The sequence below is a fragment of the Pezoporus flaviventris genome, unplaced genomic scaffold, assembly GCF_033815535.1.
Source record: "Pezoporus flaviventris isolate CSIRO_AGI_PZ_B2104156 unplaced genomic scaffold, CSIRO_AGI_Pfla_v1 ptg000016l, whole genome shotgun sequence".
Lineage (NCBI taxonomy): Eukaryota > Metazoa > Chordata > Aves > Psittaciformes > Psittacidae > Pezoporus > Pezoporus flaviventris.
The window spans coordinates 11,445,050-11,467,705 of record NW_026892564.1 but is presented as its reverse complement, the minus strand read 5'-3'; the positions used below and the strand labels follow the sequence as shown (position 1 = coordinate 11,467,705).

General features: G+C 39.4%; 1 protein-coding gene across 1 annotated transcript in view; it reads left to right on the top strand.

The window, feature by feature from the left end:
- TPH2 (tryptophan hydroxylase 2) overlaps positions 1-22,656 on the top strand; it is a 53,970-nt gene that overhangs the window by 6,969 nt on the left and 24,345 nt on the right. The window contains exons 5-8 of the mRNA XM_061454780.1: positions 804-871; positions 6,123-6,319; positions 8,112-8,247; positions 13,716-13,842. Of these exons, the coding sequence (XP_061310764.1) occupies positions 804-871; positions 6,123-6,319; positions 8,112-8,247; positions 13,716-13,842 (528 nt within the window). The remainder of the gene's footprint in view (positions 1-803; positions 872-6,122; positions 6,320-8,111; positions 8,248-13,715; positions 13,843-22,656) is intronic.

The following is a 22,656-nucleotide window of genomic DNA, read 5'->3' as shown; positions in this document are numbered from 1 at the left end:
GAATGGAAAAGCCTGTTGATTACCTTCAACCATGAACAGTAATCTGGTTCAAACAGAAGCTGTAGTGGCAGCTCATTCCAGCCTTGAGTCAGTGGCTGTGACGGGCCATTTGATACTCTTTTATGTTCTGAGCTGGTGCCTTCATTAAATACTTGAGTGCTCTGCTGAAAATCTGCCTTCAGTTTTACAGACAATGAAAAAAGACATTTGCATTATATGAATATATATTTTACACTTGGGGGATCTCCTATAAACATAATTTACACACCATTTGTTAGCCTATGTGGAATGCTAGGTGTTAGAGATGGGGGGAAAAAAGCCCTGTGAAGTCTGTGATGAGTCTTTCAAAGGCCGCTTCTGGTGTCTGCCTTTGTGGTGGTGCATGGGTGCCAGAGGACCAAAGAGAATTACCCTGTTACAGAACCAGTACAGCACCACTTCAGCATCAGAGCCCTAACCCACTCCGTATTGGTTAACGGTTTTAGTCTCAGTTTCACTACACGTGACAGACTTTTAAATCCCGTGTACCATGTTTTCAGCTCTTGAATGATCTTCAACTGAGTAAGTCAGCACTTTTGTCAGAAGTTATTGATCAGACAAGGAGGAACTCAAAAAAACTCCTGTGAGACTTTGGTAGGGAAAAAAGTGGAGGAATCCTTATCTTTTCTTGCAGTAGTGTAGCTAGTGTTAATCAAAATACAGTATAATTTAGTACTAAATAAACACTTTAGTGATTTATTTTGTAATTCTTACAACCAATTTTCTGTCCTTATTGTGAATTACTCTCTTCTTCCTTGCTTAAGGGATTTAAAGACAATGTCTATCGACAGAGAAGAAAATACTTTGTGGATGTTGCCATGAGCTATAAATAGTAAGTACTGGCATAATTCTTCCCTGTGCTGCTGACTGTTTAGGATTCATTCTTTACTTCATTCTGTAGGATGGAAGTTTAACAGTAGACAAAGTCATCCTTTAAACTTTGACTAGTTTAGTGTAGGCTATAAATGGCAAACCTGATGCTTGAAATCCCATTATGTTTTTGGTACAGATACAGGCAAGTAAAGCATTTGAAAGGTAAGCACTATCTCTTCAGCATTTTATTCATAGCTGCTAAAACTGAAGAAACTCATTTACAAATGCTTGTATGTCTTAATGACAGACTGATGCACTGCTGAGTTGTACATGTCTGTAATCCCTTTGTAATTGGACAAGCTCACTGTAAATGAAATTAGTGTTTTCTTTTCATGTGCTTAGTATCCTGGACGCTGCAAAATGCCATTAATTGTTTTTGCTAACACAGCTCTAAATTTCTCAAAATTCAGTCAGTGAATTTCTCTATAGTGGAAGTGGTGTTGTTACCATGAGTGGAAATCAGAAAACTTTCTGTGCTACCTACAACCACCTACTGTGTTGCAATTTTCTTGTCACAGAAGTATTCAACTAATTCTAATCATATTCTAGCTTTCATTTGCAACAGGCCTAAGCTCTCATTCTCAAGGGAATGAACATATTAGTTTCATATTCTTTTCCATTTTACCACACTTTTTCAGGTTTTAATTCTTCTCCTTTGGGATTTGTACCTATTTAAAGAATATAACACTTTTTTTTTTTTTTTTTTTCTCCTTTCATAGAAGGCGCATTCTGTCAGGAAGCAAAAAAAGGGGTGAAGGTTTTTCATTTCCGTTTTTTTGTTTTTCATATAGGGCTAGTATATGGGCTGCAGAAAGCTGGGGGGACAGGAGGATTGACTCTGCTTTGTGACATGTAATCCTGATTGTATTTCTCCTTTATTTCTGTCCCATTCCTGTTGTTAAGCTATTACCAATCTAATAAATTGGTAAGTGCCAGTTCTGGTTCCCCTTTTTTCCACTCATGGTGGCATTTATTTAGCTGGGGGCTCCTGATAGTCATCCAGCATACTGAGCTGCTGCATGCTAGGAGCAGGGTGCTGGTTGGTAGAGAAGCTTCCTAGGCTGACCAGGTAAGTCCTAAGTTTTACAGCTTTCAGATATAAATTGAGACAGTTTTTTTGTCTGTTGATTGATTTATTATCTTCTTCTGTTGATTGATTTATTATCTTCTTTTTTTTTCTAGTCTGATGCTTGTGGTAGGTTTAGCTTCTTGCCTAGCATTTCTTGCAGTAAGAAATGGCAAGCAGGTACCTGTGGGTGAGGGCAGACTGTGTGTGTTCCTAGAGCTCTTTCATAAGTTGGACAGTTCTCCATTCACCCATGATGGTAACAGTAGTGCCACGCACTTCACAGCTGCTAAGTTGCTGGAAATACCTTCTTTCCTTCTCCCTCTCAGCTGGTTAAGTGCTGGTAAGATCATGCAGCTGGCTCGCTAGCAGTGGTTGGTCTTCTGCTACAAAGAGGTGGTTTTTTTTTTTTTTTCACTCTGAAACCAGTGAGAAAAATCTTTTCACAAAACTCACATAGAGTAATCCTGCATACCCCCAGAAAAACAGATAAAGGAAAGGAAAAACCTTTTCTTTCTGTAGGTATTGAAGGCTCAAGAACCATTTCTGCAGGCACATTACAGAAACCAAACAACACAAACCAGATGTTATTTGGGGGTCAGATCTTGTACTACAGCAAAACTTCTCAGAAGTGCTCCTTCACCCTATTGATCTTTTCAAACCTTTAAAAGATTTCAAACTCTCCAGTTATTACAAGCAGAGGGAAAACAAAATGCTTCAAGTATTTTTACCCAGGGACTACAAAATCTCTGGGAAGCCAGTGCTTAAAGCAGTTACTTTGAAATGGCAAAAGCTCATTCATACTCCACAGGTCTCACGCTGTGGTTATCTTAACCCCAGGCATGTGCCATGTCTGCTGGGCTATACTGTCTCCAAGTATGCCTGTAGAGACAGCCCAGAGGGAGACATGTAGCCTCAGCATCCTGCAGCTCAGCCTAAGCCACGCAGAGGGAAGGGCAAATCAGCTCGGGAAGGATTCCATGCTGCTACAGCTAAGCTGTTTCTGCTCCCTGTGCTGAGGAGCTGAGATTTTTGACACTACGCTGGAACAGTCTTATCACTAATAACTATTTACTTACTTATACGAAAAGAAAAGCTCTGTTGTAAGGACTGCTTCCCTTAGGGATAAATTCAGAGCATTGTCTTGAAACTCTTAGTGTCTTCCAGGTGAGTGACCTCCCTAATCACTTGCTGAGGCTTGATTCATTTCTACTTTTCCTTTGCCAGGAAAAAAAAAAAAAAGTATTTTTTAAAAAAACAAAACCAAAACATTTGTTTCCTGAAAAAAATAACAGCTTTGGATGAAAAAAACTGGCTACAAGGAGTTGGCTCTGTAAATAAATTGTTGAATTGAAAATCCCCGATCAGCATTTCCTTTATGAATTGCTACAGTTATATAGTGGTAGATGCTCTGCTTTGTTTGAACATAAAAGAGGCCTCTGTAGTGGAGAGAGAGGGAGAAACACTAAGAAGGGAACTTGGAGAAGCAGCTATTTGCTGGTGCTGGGTGATAAAGCGAAAGACACATTAATAGAACACAGCAGTAAAGATCAGCTGTATGAAATAAATGGGCCAAAAAAAATTTCCTCCTTCCTTCACTTAGCTTCTACCCTAAAGATAGTGAAAATGTGTTGATGTTGCTAATTAATCCTTTGAGACTGATTAGGGATTGAAAAAGTGTTGAGAAAATTAAATCTGGAGGAAAAATACTACGTTTAAGAGGGAATTCATATTATGAGTTGATAGCTCATGACCATGGCAAAATGGAAAGACCCTGTTTTAATAAGGGGAAATAAAAATTCAGGATGGCTTGGCTTGTGGAGTCAGCCACAAGAAAACTGGCTATGCAGGCTGGCCATTTATGTGATTTACTGAAATGTTTGAGTGCAAGGTGGGTCTTGCTTGCTGAAATAAGAGGGCAAGAACAATGAGCTTTGCAGAGCTGAGTGAGAAAGGTATAGGTCCTCCCTCAAGTCTGGCTGCCTTGATCCTTTAGATAAAGAAAGCAATGCCATGATCAGCTAGAAATAAGATCAGCTCTCCTAGGCATAAATCCTATTAAGGAATTAATGTTCAGTGAACCTTACTTCAGTACTAGTGAATTAATTGAAACAATAACTAAGTTATAAACCTTTTAGTGAGCAGGGACCAAGCTTCAGATCCTTGGTTGTGTTATACCTCTCTAGTGGCAGGCTAAATAAAAACCTGAGTTTTTCACCTGGTGCACACACTTCTTCCTCTTTGCTGGGCCAGCGCTGACCTGTACTGGCAGCATCCACAGTAGAGGTCAGGTATGAAAAAAAGTGACAAGGCTACTGAACAGTATTCTGGCAACCTCAGGTGGATGGAGCAGTAACCTGCTTGTATCTGTCATGTATGGTACAATTTAGAATAGCTGTTATGTTTTCCGTGAGCTGGAAGGCAGCTTAAGGCTAATAAAGTGTAAAGGTGAAGACAGATACTAGACCTGAAGGACTCACTCCTGCTGCAGAATGGGCGCAGACCCAGTACAGCTTCAGCTGATGAGAAATGCTTCACTGAATGTGTTGCAATTCCTGTCATGTCTGCAAAAGAGTGGCTGAAGGGGAACTAGCGGGTGTATTGTATGTTCAGTGAGTCCTTAACAAGAATGAGTACCTCATACAAAGTAGCCTTTGACTGACAGATAACTGCTGTGGATCGAAATTCTTTGATACAGCGAAAGGCAAGGGGATTAAATGGGAAGTTTTCAATAAAGATGAGAGAGCAGCCACAGTAAGCGTGGGGCAGATGAGCCTCTCTTGTGCACGTAGGGACTGCATAGCAGCAATCACCATATGACATGAGGGCTCATTCCTTGTTACCTTGTACAATGGAGATAGGCAACACTATGAACTGGTCAACAGCCAAGATGGAAAGTTCACCCCCAGCAGAAGCCCAGCACTGCAGTTCCGCTACGGCAGGATTCCCCATGCCCAGTACACCCGTTCAGCTACTGTCCGTGGTACTGGAGAAGCTGCAGCACTGGGCTGGGAGCACCCATGTCGCCAGCCCTGTACAGGGGAGTGGGAGATAGGGACTGATGGGGAGGAGGAGGATCCTCTGAATCCCTTTGCCAATGTGTAGTACATTACAGTGCAGGAAAAGAAGATACTTGCAGAGAAGGCAGATTGTACAGGTTACATGCTATAACATGAATTTTAAATCCAGAGAAAGATTATAAAGTGTATTCTAGGGAGACCTGATAATGTGAGATGATGGCCCATGACCATGGCATGGGAAATTCCTTGCAGCTAAATACAAGGTAGTGTAAATTGGAAGGATCCCTTCATACCCTTCACACTATCAGTTTTGAATTAGCTATAACCACTCAAGGCAAATCCTGGATATCAGAGGCAGGCTTACAGGTACTCTGGAAGGCTTTTCTGTACATCTATAGAAGGGCGAGGAGGCAGGGGAATGGTGCAGAAGAAAGGAAAAAGTAGTTAAAGGAGAGATGTATTTAGAGGCTTAGTTACACCTAGGATAGGCTGTTGGCTCTGAGGTGAGCTTCCTCATGGTGTCATCCTGCATGAATTTGGTGTTCCAAACATATCTGCATATGTAAGCAACCATCTAAACAATAAATATATGTATTTCAGCTGGATCCACACATTTCTAAACATCCATGTAACTGCCTGATCTTCACTTTGTAAAATGCTAGGTAATGATGCCATGTGAATAGTAAGTATTTTAAAGAATGCATAGTAAGTGCAGTCTGCTGATGGTCTTACTGAATCTACAAATTAGACTAAATAAGGATCTTCAGCTAACCACTTGCTAAGGCATCAGTGACAATAAACGGAGAAATATTACTCTGGTATAGGAACATGGCGTATAAGAAATCCATCTTTCTACTATGATATATATGAAGATTAATAGTTTCATTGCTTAGTAAGAAATACGATTCTTAAGAAATGAATGCAATATGTACAACGTAACATAAATAAGAAAGTCTAAGATAAAAGCATCTAGCTGTAATTTCAAAATAGTTTTTAATAGTTTTAAAAGTTTGTGTCTTCCTTTATTTATTTAAATAATAATTTTTACAGAAATTTTGCCATCCTCAGTCTGTCCAGAATCTGGTTGTATTCAGATGTATTCTGCATTCTTTTGTTTTTTACAGTGGTCAGCCCATTCCCAGAGTGGAGTACACAGCTGAAGAAATTAAAACATGGGGGGTGGTATTTAGGGAACTTAGTAAACTCTATCCTACCCATGCTTGTCATGAGTATTTGAAAAACTTTCCCCTGCTGACTAAGTACTGTGGATACAGAGAGGATAACGTGCCTCAGCTGCAAGATGTTTCTGTTTTTCTTAAGGGTAAGTTCCATATTTGGTTTGTCAATATGTAAATAGAGTTCCATGAAAATACTCTTTTTTTGTTAGATACAAAGCACATGGCATGAAAAGACTCTCTGCATTGTCAGTGGACTTTAGTTTAGCCAGAAGTATCATTCTGGTTTTGACATTCTCCATGGCAGAAAGTTTGTTGAGTCAAAACAGTTGTGTTTGTGTATTTGCAAGTAGGAATTTGAGTTAAAAAGCTGAAGATGTATCATGTAATGTTATTACTTGATGTTCCTCTCTTCACAGAGAGAAAAGTCACTCACTACAATGAAAAGAAAGAGCAGAGTTAGCTCTGCTTTTCTGATTGTACCACAGGGTGGGAGTTCTGATAACTGCAAGTGGGCATCCCCCTAAATATCCAGGCAGGTAAAAGAGGGAATAAAATGACAAGGTAATTGAATTTAAAGAGGAGAGCAGGTTTGGAGGACAGGAGGCTTCCTGAGTGCTCAATACCTAAAGTCATATTTATATATTGAAAAAAATCAATGTGACTGCATAGGTGATCTGGTACCTCTCTTTAATGTTATTTTTAAAGTGACCAGTATATTACATATTTAAGTTTGAAAATACTCTTATTTTTCATCTGTAATGGAAATTTATCCCATATGGAAGAAGTGGCAGACATGAACCTGCTATTCTTAGCAGGAGAGGAAAAGCCACTAAAGAGTTAATTTAAGATTTTAATTTCTCCTCAAGGATCTTTCAGATACACATGCTTGTTCCTTAATCCTCTTGCTCAGGAGCTTCAGGAGCTCCAGAAGTAAAATATGGTAAAGATGGGTGTTTGGAAAAAAATATTATGTGTTGTTAAATGTTATGAGAGGAATTAGCAATGCATTTTGCCCCAGATATGTGTTGAAAATCTTTAGCTAAGAGAAATACAGAATTTGTAATGAAAGGCTTCCTTTCTTCATCCATAATTTCTGTTTGTGAACACCTGCATCTGGTAGTAACTGTCTCATCACTCTTAGAATTTGGCTATGTCCTTCTGGGTGTCTCATGTATTGTATTATGGTCTCTAAGGAATGATGCTAAAGTGTATGGTTTCTTTCTCCCTAACTAGAAACTCAAACCCTCACACTCCTTCAGAAACAGGTTTTCAGGCTAAATACAGCAATAGTAGTGTCTATTAAAAAACTGGAACATCCTCCTGTAAACACTTGGAAAGAATAAAGAATGAATTTGGGAGAGAATTGTGCTTTTCAAAGTCACTGAGTGAAATTATTTCCCACTGGGACCAATCTGACAAAGAAACACTTCGTTAAATATTTAAATGAGGATCTCAACTGAGAAAGCCAGTATTTTACTGTCACAAACCATAATTTATCTGTAAAAATAAGAACAGATTTAATTTAATCCTGCTCTGTTCTGTTAGTTTTTAATGTATGTTACAGAAGACATCTTCTGTTTTCAAAATTTCTCTCCCATTTGGTACCAGACATAAAAATCTATGATTTGAGAACATCACTTATGGTACCCTACCATCTTTTCTAGATGAATGTATTCAGACCCACTTTGAAATACCTCAAACTGTTTTCATTAAACGTACGCTATCAATGCAAGGTAGTTCTCCTATATAATAGGTGAAAATTATGTGTGGTGATCTTCAGCCATGATTCTCCATGTCATGCTTCTGGTACAATAATTGACAACATATCACTACCTGTCCTCAGAAACTGATACAATGATATATATATATATATATATATATATATATATATATATATATATATAATGTGGTATTTTATTATCTCCTTCACTTCAGAAAGGTCTGGCTTCACAGTGAGACCAGTTGCTGGATACTTGTCTCCCCGAGATTTTTTAGCTGGCTTAGCATATAGAGTTTTTCACTGTACTCAGTACATACGACATGGCTCGGATCCTCTCTACACCCCGGAACCGTAAGTTGCTACATTTACTTTAGTTTTGAGAAAATATGCTCACTAGATTCTTAAACGACCTAACTGAATTTGTCAAGACTGAAAACAGGAACCTTCCTTCAAGTGTAAAAATCTACTTACACCATGGATGACAAAACCCTTTACATTGGTGAGCCAGAATTTTATTCAGGGGCTTCTTTTGGACTTTTTGCAAGGCTCTTAAATGACTGGGTTGTTTATATGGTGGGTAAAAAAATTCTATCTGGATTATATTTCATTGAAAAATGGAGTTTTGAACTAAGCATTTTGAACAAGTATCTAAAATTTTATTCTCTGGTGGACAGCTAAGGAAAGAAGTTGGGGAAAGAAAACCCTGAATCAACTGAAAAAAAATGTTTTCAGAATTACGATTTGGTTTTCTTACGTCCCCATTTATCTTTCTTTGGGTCAGACTCCACAGCTGACCTTCATTTATCTCCAGTAACACAACACAAGCAAGTCATGAGGCATTAGTCTCTCAGCCAGGGAGGATATTAGCTATAAAGCCTGTTATAGGGGACATGTTAGAAATAAGAGGCTTTCATGGGACAGCATTGCAGCTTTTCTAAAACAGAATATTGTGAGTTTGGATGAAATATTTCAGCATTTGGTCTCTTGTTGAAAAGTAGGGGGAAAAAAGATCAAAGCGATTGTAGTTCTTGTCGTGTTTTATATATGGTGTGCTCTGTACAGTAATAACAGAACAATACATGTCAGTCAGATAATATGGAAGTAGTTTTACCAAAGTCATACGCTGATCTTTTAACCACAAGGAATGACATTTTCGCAGTGAGTCAGTCATCAGGTGGTTAGCATGAAATTGTAGCTGTTGTTTAGTCAGCTTGGACTACTTGAGTGTATTTTTTTTTTTGCCCAAATTTACACAAAGGATTCATACATATATATTCAGCTCCAGCCTTGCAAACATTTGGATGCATGCCTAATTTTGATTTCATGAATAGACTGCCAAAACCATGGAGTGATATTTTTGGATGTGAAAGGATTAATGAAACCGCGTATTAAGCAGGAACTAAAAATGCTCTAACATTATTCTGGCAGGAGTCACCAGGTGGTGCTGTTATACACTTATCTACTTTTTTCCTCAGCATGTGAACTGGGCAAAGTATTTGCTGAAGTGCTGTGAGGTTAGTTTTGTGTGTGTGTTTTCCTTTTGGGAAAGAGGTGGTAATCCCTGAAGAAATTAATTCATTTCTGTAACCTATGTAATTATAATTTATAATTTGTAATTATAATTTTAATCTCTTAAATCTGTGGGCAAATTGCTGCAGTGTAAAAGAAGGGTTTTCATATATGATGCTGGACCTCTTCTGATCTATCTGAAATATCTCTAGATATTAAAAAAAGAAATTTGGAAGTACCAGATTTTGCACCCATGATTTCCTCTCCTGTGGGAAGCCAGTGTCTCAGATCACAGCACCTGCCAATATTCAGTAAAAGAAGGATGACATTTATTAACTTAATGCAAACTAGAAGATCATTTTAATCTATTGATAGGGGATTTAGGTACATAACTCCAACAGGAACAAAGGAAGGAACATCTTCCAGGAATCAATTAAGTGTGTCTGTGCTTTTCTTGATGTTCTCTGGTTCATTGATTTGTATATTTGAGACCCCTGTACTTTTCAGGAGGATGCTGCTTACATTCACAATTATGCAGTGTGTTACAGCTGATCCTTAATAGTAATGGCAGCTGCTTTTTTTGTAACCTTTCTGGTCATGGTGCCTGCAAAGTCACTGTGTAGTAATAATAGTTCAGTTTTTGGGCTGAACTTAAAAATCCAGGTTATAGTCTTAGCACCTTTAAATTTAAACTGACAGAGGACTGAAGCTGTCATTTTCTAATGCTGTTACTCTCGTTTTGCAGACCTGTTTCTTCACATAAATTCAATAGTGTGTACTGACTATTAGGAACTCCATAGAAAAATTCTGAAAATACCTTTTTAAATGTGTTTTTCTTTTTATATGTATAGTTAGAGCATATAGTAAGTGTTATCAGAAATACAGAGTGAAATCCCGTTTTTTTTTTTTTTTAAATCAATGGCAAAACTAAATTGACTTGAGAGGGGACAGCTCTTTGTCTCTGCAGTAGCTGCAATGCCCTGAGATCTGCTGGTTGATATACGGGGCCATAACGAGATTTGCTGCAGGTTCCTGGCTTGGTGAATGTTGCATTTCAATGACATAAATCTGGTAAAAAGACTCCCTTTGACTTCAGTGGGCTTTCCATCAGATTTAACACCCAGGCTATAGAGCTAGATACAAATTAGAGAGTTCATTTGGTTTGATCTGTATCACTACTATATGCATTTTAGAACATTTCTTTCTGAGTTTCATTATGTTTCTACTACATTCACAGAGCTATATAGATTTCCTCTGCTCTGCTAACTAATTTACTCCAAGAAAAATCTTTTGCTGTGAAAAGTGCATTACAAAAATCTTATTTTCTCTGAGCAATGTGTGTGAATAAATTAAAGGAACTTAATTATTTTCTGAACAAAACAAAACAAAAGAATCAAGCTTTGGTAGTTAAATGAAGAATTATATTGTTTAGGCTATCTATAAAGGGCCAGGCTGGCAGGGACATCTAAGAGACTCCAATGACAATACTGAATGGTAGTTGATGGTTCTGCCTGGAAGATTTTGCTTTGTTGTTTTTTTTTTATTGTTGGTCTTTTTTTTTTTTTTGTTCATATGATTTTTGTTTCAAGCTCCCCTCTTTATAACTGCATATTAAAAATACTGTTTTGCATAGTTTTAATGGAAGAATCTGCAGGCTAAAGGCATGAGACAAATAACTTCTGCCTCCTTATCCTCCTCCCCTTGTCAGGAGAGACAAGTTAAAGGGGCTAGGCTTTGTCTGTTCTCATTTTGTTTGCAAGGGTAGAAGTGACACAAAGAGCCTGTGTCCCAGTTCAGAACAAGGAATAACACGTCTTTGCTTATTTGTTTCTGGGAGTTGTGGCTTTAGCACAGGAAAACAGAGATGTAGACACTCACGCAGGTACCAATAGTAGTGATGCTGCTGTAGAAGCCTTACCCAAAGCCAGGAATTTGAAGCCAGTTCCAGTATATCTTTGCTCTTGTTATTTGAACTACTGATACGAAGTTAAATACATGTGGTCTGATGCAGTGCAGCATAGGTGAAATACTCAGGAATCAATGTTGATTTCATCAGTGAAGATGAGAAATGAGAATTGGAGTTTGAGCGCTGGACTTCCAGAGAATGGGCTTTGTCGCCCATTTCTGTGTTGGAAGGTGATGGTTGGAGGAGTCAGGTTCCTCCAGTGAATTGTTTGGTTCTGGGAATTCTCTGGGTATATCTATGAGACTACAGACTCATTTTTACTGCTGTCCTTTGCATTGTTAGCAAGCTAAAGCTTGCAGGAGATGACAGAAGAAATTGTTATGTCTGGAACTGGAGGAATTTAAGAAAGGTTATTAACCATTGATGATTATCTGTTCAAGCGATGCAAACCATCTCCTGAACAAAGAGACAGATATCATGCAGAGGCAGTCAATTTTTCAAGTCTGAGCTCCAGTGAGGAAAGGAGTATTATTTAACCTATGGGTCTTGTGGTAGGCTACTTTGATCATCTCACAAGACTCAGAGCATCACCAAAGGGATGTGGAGATCATAAAAGAAAAGCCTTCTTACCATCTGCTTTTGGAGAAATTGGGAATTTCCAGGGCTCTGAAAGGACATGCAATGGTGTAGAAACAAGGGAAGAAATATTACTTTCAGGACAAGCTTTATCAGGCAGTAGAAAACAAATGCAAACAATTTTCCTTATGTAAGTATGATGTCTGATACCATTCCTGCCCACCTGTACATATCAAACATGTTTTATGGGTGCTGACTAAAAATACTGGCACACAGCAAATTTGAGCACTCAGCCCATATTGCTACAACTGGATCTGTAGTCAGTGTTCATGGATCATGTTTGTTTTATCATGCCAAAAGTACTTTTTGTTTTATCAGGAGCAAGATTATCTATTCACCTCCCTTGCTTCTTTGGGAAATACCTGTGTCTAGGAAGGAAGAGAAATGAAACTTGGTAATTTCTCTGTACCAGTGAATGAATTATCTGTATATGAAATTGGCTTAAACTTTTCATGTACAGCTTCAGAATGGTGCTTGTCTCACCAAAAGGCGTGAATGTAACATGAGCAAATGTTGCTAAGCGTCTGTCAGTGAGGCCGTCTGGGCTGAGAAGAGAAGCTTCTATGTCTCCCTTCAGTACTGAAACTCTATTTGATAAGCTTTTGGTGAAGCAACCTAGGAATGCCAAAAATGCTAATCTTCATTTGCATGCATTGAGAAACTAACTACTACTATCTACCTAGACACAGTTGCTGCAGCCTTCTTGGTGAAGAATAATGAGTAAGGAGACTTTAAATAATACAGTGTTGTTTTTCTGTTCATGATTTATCTGAAGTGTCAGGTTTTCTGTCTTTCCAAACAAAAATAGTTTATAAAAGACAAATTGGATGATTTTGGATAGAAAGCAGAAAACTTGATGTTTTCTCCCTGCCTTTAAAGCATTTGTTTACAGCTTAAGAAAAAGAAAAAAAGATAAAAAAGAAATGTCTTTGAAGAGGCAAAAGCAAAGGAAATGTCAGATCTGATTTTTAAAGTGAACTTTACTACCAGGTCCATTATTTTCTTAGCACAAATGCACCAAAACTTTCAGAATTGTTTGAGAGCTTTTATAGATGATGCATGTGCACTTCTGTTAGGCTGGTTGGCAGTTTTTTGTACACTTATATCTGCACTTTGTCATGGCTAAAATGCACTTACAGGTGTGTACAGCAGTTCTTTCTGAAATGATTTGGCTTCTCTGCTTTTTCTGAAACCTGCTTGGTGAAAAGTGGATCAAGTTACAAAAGTACCCAGTAACTGTAGAAGGAACTCAGGACTAAACAAGAAATCAAGCACACAGAAACCACTGTAAATATTACCCTGAATTTATAGTGGCAAGTGGCAAAATATTTGGTTGTGAAGTTGTACCCACATGCAAAAAGAGGAATGGGGAAGAGGAAGAGGGAATGTGTTGGATTTGAACTTGATGCACATGGAAAGAAATGCTGAAAACCATACTTGTGAGACATCTGGCTTTCCTTTGGGCAGTTCAGTCTTTATGGTACTAAGCCTGGAAGACAGCAGTGATTAGGCCCTTCCATTCAATCTAGAAATGATGGGGAAGTCACAGAACAGGTGGGGTTAAATGATGTATAATCTACTTAATAGAAGCAAACATGAATATTTCTATGGAACCATGCACAGGGAAGAGCAATTACACTGTAAAAAAAGTGCTTCATGGTAAGACTTTTAAAGTAGAGGTCATATAAAATGGCTTACGTTTAATTAATTATGGAATGATTGTGGCATTAATTTCTGTAATGATCTCTTCTACTTTTCATGCCTTTAGGGATACATGCCATGAACTCTTGGGACACGTGCCTCTACTTGCTGATCCCAAGTTTGCGCAGTTTTCACAAGAGATAGGACTTGCTTCACTGGGAGCATCTGATGAAGATGTTCAGAAATTAGCCACTGTGAGTCAAAATCTTTTTATGGCATGCTCTCTCATCTATCCTCTTTGGTTGATTAAGTGATGTGCATTATCTCATTAGAGCTTGACTGCATTTTCAGGTTGCAGATGACTATGATGTGACAGTCACAGAGTTTTAGGTATTTTTCCATTGATTTTAGTAAGAGCAAAGCTGAACGCACTCGTCTTCAGGTTGTCAGTTTTATGTTTTACATTAAATAACCACCAATTTTCAGGGCTGAATGAGATGGATTTTCATGAAATTACAGAATGGTTTAGGGAAGGGACCTTAAAGATCTTCCAATTCCAACCTCCTTGCCATTAGACCAGGCTGCTCAAAGCCCCATCCAACTTGGCCTTGAATGCTGCCAGGGGTGGGTCAGCCACAGCTTCTCTGGACAGCCTCTTTCAGTGTCTCACCACCCTCACAAAGAAGAACTTCTTCCAAATACCTATCTAAATATACCTTCTTTCAGTTTAAAGCCATTACTCCTTGTCCTGTCCCTACAAGCCCTTTTAAAATGTTCCTTCCCAGGTTTCTTGTAGGCCCCCTTTAGGTTGAACTTACAAGGTTTGCACTGGCCCACCTCTTGAGCCTGTCCAGGTCCCTCTGGATGGCATCCCCCCACTCCAGCATGTTGACTGCACCACACAACTTGGTGTCATCAGTAGTCTTGCTGAGAATGCACTCAATCCTGCTGTCTGTGTCAGCAACAAAGATTTTAAACAGCATTGGTTCCAATACCGGCCTCCGAAGAATGCCACTTATCTCCACTTGCACATTGAGCTGTTTGGCTACCTAAAGATGCTGAAAACAAGTAAGCAAGGTAATTTTGAAAATAAAACTACATTTTGGTGTGTGCTCTCATCTCTACACTGTTAGCTCCTCCACAGGTGGTCACTTTGGCTCTTACCACTGCTATTTCTACTCACTGTTCTGATTTGCAGTTGTTCAGTGTATTGTAGTGTATGATGGATTTTGAGATGATGTAGCATCCTTGCTATTGCTCCTGTTGGAGAATATATAGTTACTAACTCAAGGCTGTGCAGCAGTAGATCTAGACTGAGGTCAAGTGCCTCAGCTAGTGGCTGTTAGATGGATTCTGTATTGCGTCAAATGAGGCACATGCCAGTAAACAGTGTGAACTGGAAGATGTGGTGTGTTAAAGATGTTAGATGTTAGATGGCCTGTGTGTTAAGCACTCTCAGGTTGCACTGAAGTGCCCTGTCAAGTTGCCGGGACTCTCAGCTCCTGCCTACCTGTCAGCCCTGTTGTATTGCCATTTCCAAATAACTCATATGCAGCCCTTTGCATGATGACGTAGGTTAGTGATCCTGGTCTATACCACTGGCTCAGTTTAGTTCTTTTAATTTATGTATGCTTCCTTTTGTGGATCCTGTTAAAACTGATGCTGCAAATAATTTAATGAACTATATTGTATTAAAAAACAGATGCATATTGAAATATTTTTGTGTCATGAAAAATTTTGTGAGATCCAGTAGAAGAATTGGCTACTTAAAAACTTACCTAGCATACTAGTGCTTTTCTGTGCAAGAAATGCTGTGGGGATTTAAAGGGTTGGAGGTAACTTGGACACAGTTTGAAGGTGGATTCAAACTGTAATGGTTTTGATGCACTGGTTTAGCAGTGGCTTAGAGTCCCATCGGCTGAAAAAGGCATTTGTACCCATTTGTTTGATTTTAATCCTGCAGCCCTCTAGAAAAAGGCTAGTAAATTTGTTTAAGCAACCATGCTCACTCCTTAGTTAGACAGGCTCAGTGTCTTGGTCACAGCCAGTTCCTCTCATATGCTTCAGGGTGTGTTCCTTGGTTTTCTAATGGATGTTGACTGAGAATAAACTGTTGTTTGTATGGAGGAATCATGAAGGTTGTGTGTCTGCAGATTTGCTAGGAAGGGACTTAGTAGGAAGCAGATCTACCTTGTCACAACCTGCAGCCTCAAGAGACACTAGCTAACTGGCTGTCCCTGGAGGTACTTTGAGGAAAACAGTATCTCCAAGTCTTTTACCCCAAAATAACCTTGGATGACATGGGCCTATTGCAGAAGACAATGTTGGAACTGGTCTCTGTATGGAGAGATATTAATATAGTGACCTCTGAATAAAATATAAATACTTTTGCTCCTCCCTGTCAAAGAAGTTCCGAGTTATGACTGACTCTGTTCCCAGTTACAATGCTGTCATCTGAATAATGAGCTGCTCCTGAATCACAAAGGCAAAAAGAAGACAGCTGAATCACTTTCCCTTATCAGACTGAGAATCTGATATCTGAGTCAAAGTTGATTCCTTCTCCCATGCTGGAAATAGCTCTTTCAGGTGGAATAGACATTTAGAGAATTAAGGTAACCCAGGTGGTGTTATTTTTCATAGAAGCACAATGTGGGCCTGTACTGTCCTGGGGCAGGTGCTTGACAAATACAGAGATGTTACTTGCCCTAAAATTTGCAATGTAAACAGTCAATTTGAGAGCAAGTAGAAAGAACATCTCTCAGCAGTGAGGGTGAGGAGGCCAAGAAATTCATTCAGCTGGGCACCAAATATCACCCGAGCTGCTGTTAACTGACTTTTGCAACATTTGGTCCCATTTGCGTCCTAGATAAAAAACAGAGACGTAGCAAGCTGAGAAATGCCAGCCAAGATCTGAACACAGAAAAGCAGTGCAGGTTCCAGTGAGGCAACTTCAAAGTAAATAGAGAAACAAATGAACAGAGAGAGAACATGCATATTAATGAGCTCGAAGCAGTATGTGCAAAGCAAGCTTGCCATTAGCATGACCTGTTTCAAAAGACAGTGACATTAACAGCTGAGCCATTACATGGAGGACAGTCGCTTTAGGAAGAGAGGAAAACACCTCTTAGGAATTTGGGCCAGAAAGGGAAGAATTATTACAGGTGATTTTGTTATCTTTTGCTCCATTCTGCTTTCAAAAGTCACCGAGTATCAGCTTTTATAGATCTGCTCTTTATGCCCCATTAGTACTGAGGTGCAAAGGAAACGTGCTGGTTTTGTCCCTGTAGAGGTGACACAGTGGATGTAGAGCAAGCTGGAGGCTGGTCCCTGGGCAGACTAGGAGTGTTCAGTAAATTGCAATTAATCACATCTGTGCTGAAGGCAGGGTTTAAAAGGGAGAGCATTGCGGGGGACTGATGTTGGCTAGCTAGAGGGAGAAGGATGGCTGCAGGGTAAGATGGTTGACTAGAAAGGATGCAAGCTCCCCTCATCCTCTTGTTTGAGTCTGGTAGTCAGATGGGGACAAGGAGAAAGAAATTGGTTTTGCTCCTTTTAAAACTTACTTAATCATTCTTGTCATGTGAGGGGAGTATTGAAAGAGCCAAAAGACTAGCTTTGCAGTGTTTTTTAGAGAGAGATGCCATTTCCTTTGCAATGTTTTAGAAGAGTAAGAAAGAGAGAAAGCACAAAAACAAGTGACTGAGAGGTATGTTACTGAAACAAAACAAAATATTTGCACAACCCATGCTTTTGTTTGTAGTATAGTATGATGGGGTTACTAGTTAAAGAAATACAATATTAGCCATGCATGTCTTAGTGCTAATTATCATCATCACTAATGTCTTGTGGTACTCTGTGTGACTTTCTAAAACCACTTTCGAGTTGATTTTTCAAGCATGACTGGTCTTTCTTCTCTGACATAGTACAAAAAGAAACAAAGGCTGTCTTTTCTGCTTATGTATCAAACCATAAGCTGTAGAGAGGACTTGACATGCGGTGTTTCAACTAATTTATGTAATATATCATTTCCAACATATTTAACAACATGTAACATAAGGTTTTGTCAGGAAAATTGTACAAAAAATACATCTTGGTTTACACTTCAGTATTACCTTGTAATTTGCAGACTTGGGAGCCAAAGTAGCTGTCTTTGTAAAGCTGCAATGAAATGATTCCCAGCTCCCGCTGAGTTGTTTCAGTACAGTCCAGGTTTGGAATGTGGTATGCATAGGATGTGTTTGTGTCTATGAAATTCAGTGGGGCACATTAACTGGTGGTGATTCAGAAAAGAAGTTAGCAGAGTGTCTTTGTATGCAGTTTATCACCAAATCTTACCACTAGGAATTTGGTAATTAGGGCCTAATTAGTTGCACTAAGTTTTTTTCCAAATTGTTTCTTAATGGAAGTTAGGTTGAAACCTTCAGTTCTCTAGAACTGTAAAATTGTCATTGTTTCATCTTTCTCGATAATATTTGTTCTGGTATTTTAATAGCATGGGACAGTAGAAATCAAGAAATTTCTCCTGGTTTTGCTGTCCTTTATGTGGAAAACTACAATAGAGAATTGCTTCTGAATTAGAAGGAATTGTAGAAGATCTTGTAAATGCATTTCAATCCTGTTAGGAATCTAAATGTTTTACCTTGCCCAGATGATGACTGAGGCCAGTGCTTTATTTCTAAAGCTGACTTTAATTGATCTGTGTAAGTATCCAAGCAAAATATTTTAAAGATATATGCTGGGATAAAAACAATGTTTAGAGCTGCCTTCCTGGGAGAAGCCAGCAGTAATTCCCGTGAGTTTACTTGCCTGTCTTCCCTCAGGATCTATGTTATCTGGTCTTGTTGGCTTCATTCTAGTTCTTCTCCCACACTGAACAACTGGCACATAATTCAGGACAATTACACATTGTGTTTGCTGAGAGGAAAACCAGAATGGAAGAAATAGGAGCATTGCAGATGAAGACTGAGTTGTATTTAGTAACTTAGGCTAGATGCAGCATTTGTAGTCTCACTAGGCAGAACAGACTGTTGCAGTCTCTCATCTTCACAAACAACAGGTTAGATTTCCCAGGAGGGCTATTTGATAGTGCTAGGCCGTAAGTACAGCTTGTGAACTGGATTGCTGTCTCCCCCCATGAATAAACAAATGAAGCCGAGACGAAAACTATGAAAATATTTGAGATTTTGAACATTCCCACTGTGCCTCTGAAAAACCAAGATTGCTTGCATGTTTCTTGTTTATAGTGATAGGCAGTGAACTAACCACTGTTGTAAGTCTGTGATCAGCTCCCCTGCTGAAGTTATTCTGCCATATGAAAATAATTATATAGTGGCCAGCTGAAACCTGGTATTATAATCCAAGAGCTATGGCAGTCACTGAGCATACTGAAGTTTAACATTCAAATCTGCTCAGTCTTTTTACTGTATCTCAATCGCATGCCAAAATTGTGTGATGAATGTGCGAGTGAGCACAGTGAGTACCTTAAGTCCAGTGGTGACATAATGGAGTTTCTTGCTGATGAAACCTTGTGGCTTTCTTATTCAGTACAAAGTCATACAGGCCTGTTTGAATCAGGAGAGAAGCATAATTTACTGATGGATTACTTTCCTTTGATTGGTGAGATGTTGCTGGCCACACTGACTGCTGCTCTAAAAGCATTCCCTAATTCGTGGGTTTGCTCTGTGTAATGTTCTAAAGGAATTAATGACAGGTAATGATCTCCATTTTTAAAGGGTTTCAGCAATACTTTCTGATGAAGTAGCTGAACCACTGATGTCAAGTCCTTCCTACAGTATGCATAATCAAAGAGGTGAGCAGAAAAGATAGTATGTATATCACAGGGCAAGACTAAAGGCAAAAAAACCTCACAGATTCCAGGGATCAATATTTAATATTTTAGAATACTGCAGTGTTTCCCTGCAGAGCATTTTCACAGTCATCATGTCAGCAATTCATGGCACAAGAACAAAACCTCAGCAGCAACAAAACCTCACTAGCTTTGTAGCTCAAAACCAGAAGGCTCTGTACTACATAAAAATAAGCTGGCATTCCAGAGGAGTTACTACAAGGAGAATTTGAAGAGTTCTGTTGCTGAAATGAGAGCAAATGCTCAATGTTTTTTTTCAGGAATTGTGACAGTTTGTTGAGGCCTTTGTTCTGGCTTTGGAGTGAAGTCTGGATCTGCCAGAATTGCTGTGCTGGTCAGGCCACATGCAGTCATAAATATCTGCTTAGGAGGGATGCAAGAACAGGATGAGGATATACGATTATTTTTAAATGTTTCACAGATTTCCGACCACTCAAAAACTTAGGGAGCTCTTGAGCCAAATGTGGTTTCTACATATTTAATTATCCTGACTGGATTTCTATCCAGAGACAGCTGTTATCTTTGAAGACACGTGCATTTTTAGTACCTATTTTGACAAAGAGCTCTGTGGCTCAACTATTCAATGTCTGGTGAACTACCTATTTCTGTGGTTTTAACCTGATTCCTACTGGCTTTTTTGTATTGGAAGAGAGAATGATTTAATAATCCCTGCATGCTTTCCCTACACCGTTACAACTTTACAGAACTGTTTAATTTTCTCCCTTAGTTGTCTCCTTTTCTAGTTTGAATCATTTGTTTAGTTATTTATTATGTGGAAGATGCTTTGTAACTTTGAGCATGTTACTCCTTCCCTGAACCCTTTCCAGCTAGAATTGGAAAAGAATGTGAGGGAGTGTCTCAGTCATCAGGCAGGGGAGTGGGGTAAACGAGCAGCTTGAACCCTAATCCATGTTGGTTAAGAGCAGCATTGTGGAGTTCAACCAGTTTTGGATGTACTTGCTATAGAAATGGGAGCCTTTTGCATGGCAGGAGGAGTGGATCTGGTGGTGTAGATCTAACGCTATTTGCTGCTTAGAGATGGGAGAAATGGGCTGGGCTGCATGCAGGGGGGAAGTAGGATTCAGTGAATCCATCTTCATCAGTCAGCACTATTATTCAAGGATATGAGTCCCTGCAGTTTCTGATCAGCAGAAGTACAAAGGGGTGATTCTGCTGCTGCAAATTCTGTGATGGTGTAAGTGAAGTAATTTGGTGGAGAAATTGTGTGTCAGCAACTGCATTGAAGGTGGGGAGCTGGACTGCTGATGTTGGAATTGTGGTGGTTTTTTTTTCTTTCTTTGTAGAGGGTGATATAAAATACTGGTTTGTAAAACATTTTTAAACATTCTGCTTTAACTCATTTTTGGGCTACATAGGTCAACGCAGGACATGTTAGGTCTGAAAATGAAACGTCTTGTGCTTTGTACTGTGTTACTCAAGGTTAAGATGGTGATGCACCATGAGGGTGCCCAGTTGATCAAGTCAGTGACCTGCTTCTTGAGAGGATCTCAGGATCTCCCTAAAAGACAAAATTTTGCACTCATAAGTAACTAGAAATAGTGCTGCTCTGTAACATGCTTGTATGTTTGTATGCTTGGGCCCAACCCTGAAATGAGGAAGCTAGATGCAAGGGAGAACTAATTTGACTTAATTGAGAGGAGAGAAGGAATTAGAAATTTCACTGTAGAAATAATGACTCCTTTTAGACAGGATGCAATTTATGAAGATCAAGCCCTAAGCAGTTAGAATCACTGAAGAAAAAGCCTCTAATAAAATAACAAATTAGAGCCAGGCACTAGAGTTGCTTTTATTTCTTGTAGCATTATGTTTCCAGAAGTGGTTAGATCATAATCTGTGAGGTTACTGAACTGCAAATGCAAATTTACATACACACAGTAATACATTTTGACATATAGGTTAACAAGAGAATGGTGCAAATTTCACACAGCACTGCCTTGCTAATTATGTTGGTTTATTTTCAGGAGCAACTTCATTTTCATTAAGAAATTGCAGATTCTGCAATAGTAATCTTTGCTGGTAGTTCAGTAGATCACACTCTGAACATTTGCTCTGCTACAACAGTAATGAAAATGAGCATCAAAAAAAAGCTCAGGAAGGATTTGTGGAATTTGAGAGTGTACACAAATGGCAAGCATCAGCCATTTTGGTATTGGATCCTGTTGAAATAGGTTGAGAAGTGGGTGGAAGGAGTCTGTGAATTTTAGAATCATAGTTAGTATTGGAAAGGACCTTAAGATCATCTAGTTCCAACCCCCCTGCCATGGGCAGGGACACTTCCCACTAGACCAGGTTGCTCAAGGCTCTGTCCAACCTGGCCTTGAACACTGCTAGGGATGGGGCATTTACCACTTCTTTGAGCAACCTGTTCCAGTGCCTCACCACACTCACAGTAAAGAACTTCTTTCTTATACCTAACCAAAATCTCCCCTTTTTAAGTCTGAATCCATTACTCCTTGTCCTGTCACTCCAGTCCCTGATGAAGGGTCCCTCTCTGGCATCCTTGTAGGCCCCCTTCTGATATTGGAAGGCTGCTATGAGGTCTCCACACAGCACTATTTTGATAGGGTTTTTTGCATATTTGTTTTCTCTTTTGACCTAAAGTAGGAAATGTATTAGCAAAAAGGCGTAAAGTGTCTCTTATAGAACATATGTAACAGGGACAAAAGAAAGGACCCAGCATAAGCTTCCAGTTATCCTGAGTTCAGCAGTAGCAGTCATTTTTCTCCTTAGTAGCTGGTACATTGCTGTGTTTTTGACTCTCAGCCTGAGAACAATGCTGATAACATCAATGTTTTTAGTTGCTGCTCAGTAATGTTTAGTCTGACTGTCGTGGTTTAAACCCAGTCAGGTAAGTTGTTCACTCACTCCCAGTGAGTGGTGCCGAGCTGACAACAATCAAGGTCCGTGTCCGTCTCCCCCCCCCGCACCGGGGCTCTCCCCTTCCCCGCTCCCGGAGGAACGGGGAGGAGGATCGAGAGAGTGCAACTCCTACGGGTTGAGACAAGAACAGTCCAGCAACAAATCACCACCGCTACTATCAGCTAAAACAATGATAAGGGAAAATAACAAGGGAAGAGAATACGATACCACCGGCCAAGAAAGCGAGTTCCACCCGGAAGCCCCTGTCCTTCCGGGTAACTCCCAGTTACCCCCCACCCCGGGCATGACGTGCTGTGGTATG